Genomic DNA, 14,178 nt, shown 5'->3' with positions numbered 1-14,178 from the left:
GCCCCAGATCTTCAGGCAAGTTTTGGCGAATCGTAACCGTACGGATGCAGGGGGCAGTTGGAACGGGATATAAGGAATAAAGAGACGTCGATCTGGCGCTCCACAGTGGCTATACCGGGCCCACTATCAATCTGGCAAAATTAATTTTCGGAGCATTTTTATTTTAGACTTCTATTTCGAACAGTGAAACGTAGCATTTCATAAGTCATTATAAAAGTGAAATACCTACTCACCAGGTCAAGAAAAAGGTAATGAAATGAACTGGTGATCATACCGAGCATACTGGCCTGGAAATGGAAGAAAATGAGGATATTTAAGGATAAAATGAGACAAAACAATCATTCTCTGGTATTTCGAAAGTTATTAAGGCATGACAGAAACCACATTATGTTAATTTTCCGTTTACAAAATTCAAACAAAGCAACTTACTATAAAGATGTAAAATATTTCACAAAGCATGCCAATCATAACAATTGAAAGGGTTTGTCGACGGTGGCGTATATTCTGGTGTATGTAAATATGTTATTGCATATAAATTTCACAAACTGTAGATATTCTTGTAAACAATATAGCTTAAGAAATTTCATTTTTTTATAAATTAAAGACTGATATTAAAAAATGTACAATTTGCTATGGAACGGCAGACACGCACTTTATAATTAAACTTATATTTTATTACACCCGTTCCTATCTATCATAATCATTTTCGAAAAGAGATGTTAACGTGGGTTTTTTTTTTCTCTTTAAAAGACTGAAAACAGTGGAAGGAGCGGTATCGAACAAGGGCGACATCAGTGGACCACTTGAAAATCAATTATGATTGGCCCTTGAATTATGTTGTCATCGTAGGATGGAATGCAGTGCATATTCCTCGTCAAATATAGACACCTGCTAATTACTTGTGGAAAGTTCAGAACACTCTCATGAGGGCAAGAAATAAATATCACAACCAAAGACTTAATGCATAGTAATATGACGTCATATAATTTCATAGCGCCCTCCCTCAGAGGATAGGAATACGCGGAAACGGAATTTTCATAGATGCGCCAGCTGCAGATCACGAACGCATGCAAGGGAATAGCTTCAGCCTCTAAGATGGCGGCATGATGACGCCAATGCATAAAGTCTAGATTGTTTCGAATTCATAGGGCTACAGTTAGATGAAAGGGGTTCTACAGGTTTCAATCGGTAGCTGTATTCTGTGTTGTCAATATGATACAAAGCGCCTTATATTTTTGGTACGATGACATAAAAACAAATATGAAAGGTCGTTTTGCTTTCAAGTCCATTAAAAATATATTTAAAAGCAATAACCTGTCTAAGCACAAGTTGAGTATCGTTTCCCGTGGTGTCGAAGATGATACGATGGCGACCAGAATCACGAAAGCTCTTCAGAAGCAGTCGGGTCTCGGGTTCGGAACCGACCCGACGAACAGTGATGTCGTATTGCTTCGAAGGAAACCGGGACGAAAGGGTCTGATATCTCTGCAATCCTGAAGGAATAGAAATACCGTGCAACAAACTCTCGATAAAAAAACATATCATCACGATCATTTAAACAAACTGAAGATGAAAGCAGAAATATTAAACAAGACATTATAACAAAGAAGAAGAAAACTATAGGCCTAAGCCAGAAAAACACCGAGTGTTCAAAAGACCAACATAATGGCACAGCGATATTGGCAATGACGACAACACTCACAAATCGATCTTGAAAAAGAAAATTGTGATTGGTTACCCTGATTTCCAAATCAGGTTGCAATGATATTTTTATCGCAATAATCTTTCGAGTTGATATATGTTTTATTTCTTCATAAAAATTTACACGAGGGATATGTTGACCTATTCTACCTGGCACGGTAGACCATATTTGTTGATGGGGCTAAATCTTTTGATAAGTTGACCCCCTCAAAAAAAAACCAACATAAACTTGTATGAGCCAAAATGAGATGCAAAGAAGCCGCCTACCTTCTTGGGAGCTGTAGACATAGGCGAATTTGTCCCATTTGAAGTACTTGACACAATCCTCTACGGGTGGGACCAGAGAGGGCATCATGGACAACAAGTAGTCACTGCTGCTGATGGTCAAACCCATGTCTGATTTGGATTGGCTTACCGTTACGTAGGGGATGAGGAAATAGTTGGCGTAAGACTGCAAAGTCGGGAGACACACCTGTTTGGAATGACCACCGGTGATCAGGGTGTTTTGGGAGTAGAGGGTGCAGACTAGGGGGTGATAAAAGGAAAGAAAATAAGAAGGAAAGCAATTGTGATTGTGTTAATATTCTTGCTTAAATTCGATGTGATATACATACATTTCAATTTGTAACAAGTGGAATGCCTCTGGCGGTCTCACCTGCATCACGCGATTCAATATAGCAGCAGGGCTGACTTTGAAAACTACTATAACTCGCACAAGATGTTCAGTGATACTTGGTTACTCTTCTTTCTACGTTTTATGAACTAGACCAAAACACAATTACAGAGATATGATGGTAATTCAACAAATACCCCCAACGTGGCGAAAGTTCATTGACCTTACATGACCTTTGACCTTGATGATGTGACCTGAAACTCGCACAGGATGTTCAGTGATACTTGATAACTTTTATGTCCAATTTTCGCGAGTCAGATCCGTAAACTTTCAAAGTTATGATGGTAATTCAACAGATACCCCCATTATGGCCAAAATTCATTGACCTTTGACCTTGGTCATGTGGCCTAAAATGCACACAGGATGATCAGTGATACTTGATTACTCTTATGTCCAAGTTTTATGAACTAGACCAACATACTTTCAAAGTTATGATGGTAATTCAACAAATACCCCCAATTTGGCCAAAGTTCATTGACCCTAATTGATACTTGACCCTGGTCACGTGACCTGAAACTTGCACAGGATTTTCAGTAATACTTAAATTACTATTGTGTCCAAGTTTCATGAATAAGATCCATAAACTTTCAAAGTTATGATGGTAATTCAACAGATACCCCCAATTCGGCCAAAGTTCATTGACCCTAAATGACCTTTGACCTTCGTCATGTGACGTGAAACTTATGCAGGATGTTTAGTGATACTTGATTAACCTTATGTCCAAGTTTCATGAACTAGGTCCATATGTTTTCTAAGTTATGATGACATTTCAGAAACTTAACCTTAGGTTAAGATTGTGATGTTAATTCCCCCAACGTGGTCTAAGTTCGTTGACCCTAAATGACTGTTGACCTTGATCATGTGACATAAAACCCAGGCAGGATGTTTAGTAATACTTGATTAACCTAATGGCCAAGTTTTATGAACTAGGTACATATACCTTTTAAGTTATGCTGTCATTTCAAAAACTTAACCTTAGGTTAAGATTTGGTGTTGACGCCGCCGCCGCCGTCGGAAAAGCAGCGCCTATAGTCTCACTCTGCTATGCAGGTGAGACAAAAATGGAATAGGTCGTGTGCATGCGTCTTTAGCTCTAGAAGAATATAGCGGAAGAAACAATTCCAACAATTCTACATTTTGTATTTCCACTCTCTTATGGTGGGATATTTACCACTTTTTATTTTATTTCTTGATAATAATGAATAGTGTACTCTTCTTGTTTTCACATTCATGAAACATGTTAAAATATTATCTGACAATTGGAAAATATTTCGACATGTCCTAGGAGTGTTTTTAGAAAGCGGTGACCGTGTGCGTGGACATCAAAATACCAACCACCCCCTCCACATTTATTTAAAAAAAGATGAGATTGTTTTTTACTATAGTCATATAGAACATTGGGTCACAAATTATGCACACCTTACCTACTTGTAAAAAAATGTGAATGATAGTTCTCAATAGATTGTAATCAATCAAAGGATTATCGCTTCAAGAACTTGCTCCATGCATTGTATCACTATGTTACGACCCCTTCTATCCTCTGCTCATGGAAAATTAGATTTACAAGATAAATATCATTGAGAAGATAATGATATTGAATGGAAGGAATACATCGAAATGCATCAGCAGATCAGGAGAGGGCTTAAAGGGCAGGGCCAAATTTGCGTTTTTCTATTAAATAAAATAAAAAGAGAGTACAAAAAATAGAAAACAAGGATGAGGAGGGGGGGAGGGCTCTAAATTAGCCAATGAGGTTTGGGTCTTTACCCTTGTAATTCAATGATTTATTTGAGAAATGTGACGTCGCTTTTATGCTAATTTCCCCCTTTAAATACAGTACCGCCCCTGCAAACAGAGTGTGAGATTATGGTCTATTGAAAGAAACACAATATAGTTATAGTTGAAAAAATTATTTCATCTTTTCCAGTGTAATATATTTAAACACTGACTTGACTATGCAATCAAATCAACCCGCCCGTATCGTCATTTTGTTGTCCGTTTTATTCTCTTTCGGTTTTTCTCTCCAGTAATGCTCATGATTTATAAAAAAACGCGTCACATTTAATTCGTCCCCTGAGGGCAGTATTTCTTTTCGATGATTTATAAGATGACACTCGCATGAAGCTAATTCGTTTTTCATTTAGCTGGACTACCTACCTGGGGATAGCCAAAATGGCGGTTGTTGCGCGCCATCGAATGGCCAAATTATGCCAACGTTCAACCCTGACCTTTTCTCTTTACACGTTGAAAGTGGAAAAGACGCTTTTATTCATTTATCAGGGTCAATGGCGTCATTCGCTCTTTCCTTGTTTGGAGTCTAGGATATGTTTTCAAACAAGGGGCGGATCAAGAATTTCAAAAGGGGGGCATTTTTTATAGAAAAATTTAACAAGCCCCCCCCCAAAAAAAAAGGTGTCCACTTCTAATTTTTGGTTATTTATGTCGGGAAACATTTGACAAGCAAAAAAAAATAATGATTAAAAAACACCCCCAAAAAGATTTTCACTACAAAATGGAGGTCATTTTGTTCCAGAAAAAATACAAAAACACAAAGGGGGGGGGGCTCACCTAGGTTTGCACGACATATTATCCCTAACAAATATTCATTATGTGTCTCAAGGGGGGGGGGGGGAAGCAGATGTGTCCCTTACATGGATGTGACACTACATGTATTTTCAAATGGTTCCACGACATTTGTTCCGCTGCAAATGAAATGACCAACTTCAACCCTGGTTTTAACACTATACCCTAATCCTAACCATAAACATTACATCAAACCCTATTGCAACCCTAACCCTACATAAGCCCAGAGCAATTGTCGCCTGAGCAAATGTCGTGCACCTTTTTTCGAAATACATATGTAAATTGTTACACTAATTACAGAAGATATGAACATTGATAACGCATATTCTATTAGTTGTTTGGCAGTCAGTTTTAAGGGGTGGATATGTGAAATTAGGTATTAACATTATTTTGCATATCCCGCGCGAAGCACATTCTAAGAAAAAAGTGCTAAATGAAGCACTTTATAGTGACTTCACTTCAGAGGCTGATGTTCAGCCTGGACTCCTTGTGCCAAAAACAACACGTGACGTGCAATATTGAGCACTAAAACTACTGACTCTAGTAAGACATTCTCTGAAAGTCAGCGCCTGAAAAATACTCGATCAACACTTCCTGTCTCTATTCACACGAGTTCCCAAAAGTATAGTGTATGTACAATTTGAAATTTTAATTACTTTTTCATTTGCAGTTATTTTTTGGGTTAAAGCCCTCTAAAGCTTTGGTAGAGCTGATAAAGGGTCAGTAAGGTAAACATGTAAATTATACTCTACCCTTATCTTACATTTAATATTACGAAAGTGTTCTGGTCACTGAATGTTTTTTCCCCAACCATGTGGTCTAAAATTTAACATCTAGCAATTCCCCTATCATGAATATCAATTGATATTTGCATAACCAATTATATCAAATGCAACAATATGCATCTTCTCTACTGATAGCAACCCAGACAGGAAACGTAGCTTTTCTAAACCGCGTTAGAATGATACAAACATCAGTTCGACCCAACAATGATAGGAAATATTAATACAACGGAATAATCAGAGAAAAATGATCTTGGCGCCCAAACCCTAATGTCGTCACAATAACCCGAATTTATCACCTTTTAGCGCTCGTGACTTTTCATAATGTCCCATCGCTCTTAAACGGGGAGTATATTTTTTTATTCGATGATGCACATGATGATGATAATAATAGTGGTAATGACTGCATGCGCTGTGTGTTTTGTGGCTGATCGCGATATGAGTTTTTATAACGCGGTGCTCGGGACGGCGGGGTCGGGTAGCAGGGGAAATCAATATGGCCGAGATGAGGTATGGGGTTATCAAATATTCACGAGATGTATCAAAGATTCATGCTCAGATTTGCATCCCATCGCGAAGTTGAGGGACCAAGGGTGCATGATCATAATACGGTTTGTGAAGGATATTAGGGAAGAGTTTGGGATGAACGCAATGGGCGCAGAATACACAGGGAAAACAATAAAAAAAGTATATTTTTGCAGGAAGACTGAAATGAAACATTTAAGGAAGAATTGTTATACAGAAAGAGAAAGAAAAGTAGAGAGAGAGAGGGGGGGGGGGGGGTGGGTTGATAACTGTGAGGTAATATCAATAACTTATTTCTATTTTTTCTTTAATCCCATCATTCAGTGGGATCTTTGGTGGTATCATTCAAACTTGATGCATTCGAAACTCTAAGTTTAGAACATGTCTTGACATTCGAAATGGAGTGTCAAAGAAATTGTTGAAGAATTTTCCCACTTGATGGGAAAGTGGGCTATTAAGAATGCGACAACAACGATAAAAGACTAATGTATTACAACAACAACAACAACAACAAATTGAAAAAGACGGCGAAGAAAAAGAAAGAATGATCAATGTTGAAATATTATGTACTGACCAAAAGATGAAATACCAATGAAAAGAGAATGAAAAATGAAAAGAGGAAGAAAAAACGAACATGTATGACCCCCCCAAAAAAAAGAGAAATGAAGAAAACAGTGATTATATTTTAAAAGCAATGGCATTAAAGGAAAACGATCTTTGATTTTAATACAACTTAGAATATTAAATCAGAATCTAATATATTTCACGAGATCAATAATACATTGAAAGGAGGAAAATGATAGGTATATCCCGTAATACTCACGCCTTCTGGTAACATTGAATGTATCTTCCAGTAGAGCTGGTAGTTCCAAAGCCATGAACTGAAATGAATTTGATTTATTCTTCTGGGTGTTATGAGAGATGATACCACGTTCAAAACCAAAGTCAAGATATCTATCGAAAACAGCACCTTGAAAAAAAGAAAGGCATGTCATATCAATTCCTATGAAAATGTTCATAATAAACCAACATATTAATATTTACTGTCACACAGCTTGCATGCACCCAAAATCATAATGATAATGGCAATAATGACAATAATAATCATATTCAATAATAATCAATAATTAATAATAATAATAATAATAATAATAATAATAATAATAAAAATAACAATAATAATAATAACAAATAATAATATTAATATTAATAATAGTTATCTCTCATTCATCCTGGAAATTCGTCATAATAAGAAAACTATAAATTTGTTGTTCTTGTGTCTGTTTTTATTATGTCATGTTCATCTTTATTTCACTGTTTTACATCACTAGTCGATTATGCTGAGCACGAAATACATTGGATACAGTAGATAGGCAATGCATATAAACCCAGTAACCTAATTGACCGGGTAATTCCAACATAAATTAACATTCATGAAATACGAGTGAAAAGTTACGAGCTTTGCTGTATTTCATTGGTAATTCATTTTGTAATCTTTAAATGTTCTTACTTTAATGTTCTATCTAATTTACTTGATTTCGTTATGTAATAATAATAATAATAATGATAAAATTTGTAGGGCGCTTTATACTGGTGTTTCAAAGCGCACAGGTTGACAGATGTTGTCATGTTCGTTTCATTAAAGGACCCCTTTCAAAAGATCTGCTTCTTTATTATGATCCCAAACCTTTCGTGTCATAATTCTTTTATAAATCTGGGAATTATATCACTTGGTTCAAGTTGTGCTATAATATCGAGACAATTCATTTTAGTTACATCAGCGCTAATTGAAGTTAGAGAAAAATACTTGAAGCTTATCTGATTTATCATGGCTACAGAATTACAAAGACATTTAGTCATTGTTTGTCAAGCATGTTCAGTATTTGAATGAACTGAAATAACTTAAATTTTCGTAAAATCTGCTTTCCACAATATAATTCACAATCTTTATAACTGAAAAATACCGGCGTTGATTTAACACCATGGCCAATGGTGTATACCATTTACCAAAGAAAGGATCACCAGTAGTTCTTAAAGTCGCTCTTATCTTACGAGCAGCTTTATGAAACACCCAACAGGTATCTATGTCGATAAACACCAGATAAGTGTTGAAACAACGCCAGTTTAAAATCAAACCAATATTGTTATATAGTAAATAGTGGTAGTAAAATACGAGCTGTGATTGGCTGGATTGGTACCACGTGACCTCCCTTCAAAAAGTTATATTGTACATATGTACAATATAACTTCCGATTTTTGGATGGCAAAACCCGTGTTAAATGAATGGGGAGAATATCGATTAATTTGTTTTCAATCGATATATTTGTATATCATTGTCATTCAACTGGCCTAGGAGTTCATCGACTGTTTGGAGTTCATTTGTTGCTACATGTAATTAGGAGTTCATCGTGTTCAATTGGAATTTCACAAATATAAGGTAAGAAGAACGTATGCCATCTATATCTAGACTATGGTAAAATCCATGATGGGGGGCTTAGATTGAGGGATCTATTTACTATAATAAATAGTGAACGTTCTATCAGACAATATTACTGGACTATATGAACTCGAAATATAAAATTATCCCGAGTGCAAGCCTATTTCACCTCGGCCTTCGGCCTCGGTGAAATAAACCTGCACTCGGGATAATTTTATATTTGTCGTACATATAATCCAGTATATTGTACAATAGATTGTACACTATTTATATTAATATAAGAAGAATTGTAAAAGAAATACATTTTTTTTATTTAGTTATTTTCTCTTTAAGAATATTCATAACATGGAGTGATTAAGAATATTCCAGAGTGTCCCAGTAAAGCTTTATTGTGCACTATATTTAATACGATGAACTAATTTCGATTATTTCTGCAATTTGCAAAGATACATGATAGAGAAGGCTACACAATAGGCTGAGGATTTTTTTAATTTAAGGCAGACAATAGAGCTTCCTCGGGCAGTGGAAAGAACAATATTGGATTAGCAATGTTATTTACATCTTGTTGATTTCACTGAGATCATTAAAGAGTGTTTTAGAATTTAGACTGCAGCTCTAGAAATGGGCAGAATGTTCTTTTGTAGAAGCCTCAAGAATAGTGAATAATTTGTATAAAAGCTGGCAGTTTCTTCAAGGACATCATCAATTCAGATCAGATCACATCATATCAGATTAGAACTCAGAGTTTCACACCAGACCTTATGTCAGAGCAGACTTTATTTCAACCTGGAATATTTATCTTGTGTGGAATTATCTGCACACCATCAATGAACTGTTTGCAGTTATTTTGAGAGAGGAATTCTCAGTTCTCATCGAGATCATCAACCTGTTTTAATGAACGCTTTTCAACCCATGGATTGCTGAAATTGACTGTTTAATCATCATCATCAACATCGTCTTCACAGACATTTCAACTTGTTACAGTGACTCTTGTTATTCATCGTGCTTCAACATCAATTTCATCATCGCCATCTTTGTGAACATTAATTTAAGGAATAATCGCCAGTCAACAGGGATTTTATCTGGATCATATTAACTTTGGAATAACAGCAGAACTGACACTTCAACTTGTACTACAGTTGAAGTGTTAGTTCTGCTGTTATTCCAAAGTTAATATTTACAAGTTGCTTGTAAATTAGGATATGTTGTATGCACTTATACAATGTTCTGTTTGATTGAAGTGCAACGATATGTTTTGTATACTTTGATTGATTGTTTTTGTGAAGAATAAAAACTGCAAAGATTATAAAAAAAATAACTGACACTTCAAGAGATGTGCATGCAAGATCAATATTGATTTATGTTTTGTTTTATGATTGTTACATTTCCTGTAATAAAAAAAGGAAACCAAGTTTAATTTTTTTTTAATTTCCATTGTTATTTGTTGCAGTATCGTACCAATATTGTTTTAACATTTATTGGTGTTGCTTGAATGCCTATCTGATATTAGCCTGACACCAAATCGGTGTTGTTTCAGTAGAATAGATATAGATACCATGCCGGTGTTTAACACCGGCGTTTTTGTTTCCATTTTGGGACAAATTAAGATGGTGATTCACTGCGTCGTAAAGGGACACTCATTAGAGAAAAAACACAACTAATCTATATTTTATGACCTAAACCATGTAAACTGGCGCACAAAATTTGACGTCATTATAAAGAGTGTGATAGCAATGCACGATGCAATCGGAGTTACGATTCCATCATTATCGGATAATGCATCGTGATTATTAATATTTTTAATGGACCTCTCCAAAGGACCGTTCCTATACTATTTTACAACCTGATTTCCCTTATAACACCTGCATTATAACAGTCCCCCTTTTTTACTGAAGGCTGTATAAACACAAGCACCTAATTATTCATAAAAAGAGGGTGTATGAAAAGGTAAAATGTCGCTTAATGTAGGCAAATGTGCAGGTGCAATATGAAATGAACATCGTACATTGAATTTATGAGAAGTTAGGGGGGGGGGGAATATTGGTGATGAATCTAATTCATTAGTTGTTCCAGTGTTGATAAATTTTCTAAACAATTTTGATATCTATATTGCTGAGTGATCTAATGCCTTTTTTACAGTGATTTATTTAAGATGTTGCATATAGATAAAGCTTGATAAGATATTCCATGTGTAAGATATGCATACAAAGTTGATTAAATTTCCTACAACGTTGTCTACTATGTGAACTTTACAAAAGTTTTTTGACAGTGTAAGTAAATAACAATGCCTAAATTACTGTAGATTAAAAATCTTTAAAAATATAAGGCAACGACTGTGAAAGTTATATAGTAAAGAGCGTTTACATGTATAACAGTTTTAAACGGGCTTTTTACTGTGTCGATATACACGAATTAATTAGATAAGCAAATATCGCACTGTAAAAACTTTGGTGTTAAAACTGACACCAGTTGGGGTCTATAGAGGACCACACCATGAAGTGTTAAAATTACACCCTAGAGATTGAACATAACACCAAAGAGTGTAAATGTAACATAAAAGGTGTTATAATACATTTTTAAACAAACACTGTCAATTTTACACCGATGTAAAATATCAGGTGTGGTCCTCGATCTATGTACGCCGGGTAACACCGTAACACCAAAGTTTTTGCTGTGTAATCACAGTCATTATGCTGCTTATTCCAATGATGTATATGACTGAAATGGTAATCAAACTCGTATTCTAAGCAGCCATCTTTCTTTCCGTAATAAGGTGTTATTAGGTAGTTTTCGCAATCCCAACGGGGGCAGATTGCGAAAACTTCCTATTGTCAGATTAAGTTGCTAAACTTCGCAACATTCTAAAGCTGCGCACATTGATTACCAAAATGGGGGAGGGGGGGGGGGTGCTGTGAAATTATGATATTTTACTATCTACAACGTAGCAACAAAAACAAAACAAAAAGTAACGTCTCACAATATACAGAATATGCACAGCCTCAATTCTGCCCAGTTTCCATTTTATGTGCTCAATTTCAAAGTATATAGACACAATTGATTTTGATAATGTGACATTTAAATGCATTTTCTCCTCTGCCTTTCTTTAACTTCGTCTCAAGGGGTTCACACCCTTGTACGACAGATCACAGACATATTTTTTTTTGCTCAAACATGATTTTGATCATTAGCCTAGTTCTTTTCCTCCTCCACTCCATAAGATGCGAACTTACTAAGCAGTTTAATGGAATAAAACCGAATTAGATTTTAATTTCTTAAGAAATTATATTACTTACCAACCATAATAGTTGACGAACCCGCTGAACAACAAGTCCTAAATAGCGTGCCCATACAGACGACCACCAAAGCGTGGGACATTTTTCCCGCCATTGCACTCCGATGGATAAACCTTCCTTTCCAAACCTAAACCTAGCTCTCGTCAACGAGCTTTAAGTGCGGCGATAATCTTAACGTTACAATTAGCACGACTCCTTTCTCGTTAACCTTCCCACAACAAACTTCTTTGAGTTCTCAAATTGCGCATCAATTGATTTTAGCGGGAAATGGCTCGCCTCGCTTTAGACTGATATAGAAAGTCGTGTGGGGTTAAGTAATAATGTACTCAAACGTCGCATATCATCCTGCTCCTTCAGAGCTTAGGGATTCTGGCGTGGAGAAGGAAATCGAGATGATTTTGGAGAATAGAAGAGATGAGGGGTGGATGCCAAATGAGCTTTGTACGCAACGATGCAGAAAGCTTGGATGCCTCGTCTTCAAGCCGTGAGATGCTTACAACTCGGAGCACAAATCCCCACGGTGCCTTTGCTATTGCAATACAGTCGTCATCAAAAGAAAATGAGGTGGAAGAGAGGTGGGAGTAAAAGAGAGGGAGAGAGTCAGATAGACAAAGGGGACAGGGAGTGAGAGAGGGTTTGTGTGTGTGTGTGTGCGGCCACGGCAAGGTGCCGTGGCCGAGTGGTCTAAGGCGCCTGGCTATACACGGAAAGTCAGGGGTTCGATCCCCGGCCGGGGCACTTAGTGCCCGTGAGCTAGGTACTATTTTAATCTACAATGCTCTTTTATCCTGCTTTCAAATAAATGGAAATGTTAAATGCATTATTGGTAACTAGGTGTGCACTTGTTTAAAAAAAATGTGTGTGATAGAGGGTGTGTTTACGTGTGCGAGGATGTAAGTGAGGGTGTGTGTGGATGCGTGTACGTGTGAATGAGAGTGGGATATTGAAAGCCTGTGAGAAAGATAAGAAAAGAAGGGGCGGACGGCCAGAGTAAGACAGACCAGACCATTATTTTAACAAGTTTATCGGCCTGCTAACCACCCCATTTAATTTGTACATTTTATTTCATTTGCTATTTTTGCTACATTTTGCATGATTGTTTCAAAAGCAATTAACCGCAAACTTCTTTTAAGACTTTTAATTGGGAATAATCGGAGATGTTCAATTTGATGAAGGTTAAAGGGATGGTCCGGGCTGAAAATATTTATCTAAATAAATAAATTAAAAATTCAATAACTTGGTTATTTGTTATCCGATTTTGATAAATTATTCAGCATTTTGCTCTGTGAAGTTTGCTTTGTTTATTGAGATATAAATATCTCCAGCCTGGACCATCCCTTAATCCTAAAAGGACTGGGCTATTTGAGACGCAATGAGGCCTGGGGGCATGATCCCCCTTCTAATCTCGGCCGCCGTTCTGTGATCGCGCCGAAATTTGGCACGTACCTTCTTTACCACATAAACTACAAGCTAGTATAAAAAAAATCTGAAAATAGTTATTTTTATATCTATTTTTTATGCAAATTCATTCATGAAAAACATTATTTGCATATTTAACATCCAATTTCACTCAAATTTTCTTCTTTTTTTGCAGAGGTCATCTTTGTAACCTAATTTAAGGTTTCCACAAAGAAAAATTGCGAGAGCCAATTTTTTTTCCTTATGTATTTCTTTGCTTTTAGAATTTCTTATGTATTTCTTTGTTTTTTCATCGTTTGTTTTCATTGGTTTTTTTTTCAATGGAAATTATTACAGACCATATTTAGCATCCTAAATAAATTAAACAGACCAATTAGAACGAAAAATAATCACCCTTTTATAAATTTTATCTCCCATAGACTTTGTACACAAAGTATAAAAATGAGCCATTTTCGGCATGACATTGTCACGTAAAAAGTCACATGACGTCGCGATGCAATACCTGTATGTCGCGAATTTTGTTTCAGAAGTTGGGGGGGGTTAAAAAAAATCATAAAATTTTGCGGTGTTATCTTTTTGCCTATCGGAAGTATCGCGCGAAGCATCGAGGGGGGCATCATCGTCCCCTCCAGTCCGGGTTAAAGAATTGGCAGCTATCTGATGAAGGTCACTCAATCCCTGGCAGTTAAGAACCTGCAGAAATTTGTGATCATTGGAGGAAAACGACAAAAGAAAGGACTTCACAAAGGGCATGGTTATTTTCCT

At 36.3% G+C, this 14,178-nt stretch overlaps 2 protein-coding genes across 2 annotated transcripts in view; one reads left to right on the top strand and one right to left on the bottom strand.

The window, feature by feature from the left end:
• LOC121405878 (glutamate receptor 2-like) overlaps positions 1-12,471 on the bottom strand; it is a 27,212-nt gene extending 14,741 nt beyond the window's left edge. The window contains exons 1-5 of the mRNA XM_041596900.1: positions 11,995-12,471; positions 7,088-7,234; positions 1,969-2,226; positions 1,315-1,493; positions 234-287 (exon numbers count right to left, since the gene is read on the bottom strand). Of these exons, the coding sequence (XP_041452834.1) occupies positions 234-287; positions 1,315-1,493; positions 1,969-2,226; positions 7,088-7,234; positions 11,995-12,088 (732 nt within the window). The 5' untranslated portion in view covers positions 12,089-12,471. The remainder of the gene's footprint in view (positions 1-233; positions 288-1,314; positions 1,494-1,968; positions 2,227-7,087; positions 7,235-11,994) is intronic.
• LOC121429678 overlaps positions 12,409-14,178 on the top strand; it is a 26,058-nt gene continuing 24,288 nt past the window's right edge. The window contains exon 1 of the mRNA XM_041627220.1: positions 12,409-12,569. Within this exon, the coding sequence (XP_041483154.1) occupies positions 12,409-12,569 (161 nt within the window). The remainder of the gene's footprint in view (positions 12,570-14,178) is intronic.

Source organism: Lytechinus variegatus, chromosome 1 (genome assembly GCF_018143015.1).
Source record: "Lytechinus variegatus isolate NC3 chromosome 1, Lvar_3.0, whole genome shotgun sequence".
Classification (NCBI taxonomy): domain Eukaryota; kingdom Metazoa; phylum Echinodermata; class Echinoidea; order Temnopleuroida; family Toxopneustidae; genus Lytechinus; species Lytechinus variegatus.
This window is presented reverse-complemented; position numbering and strand designations above follow the sequence as displayed.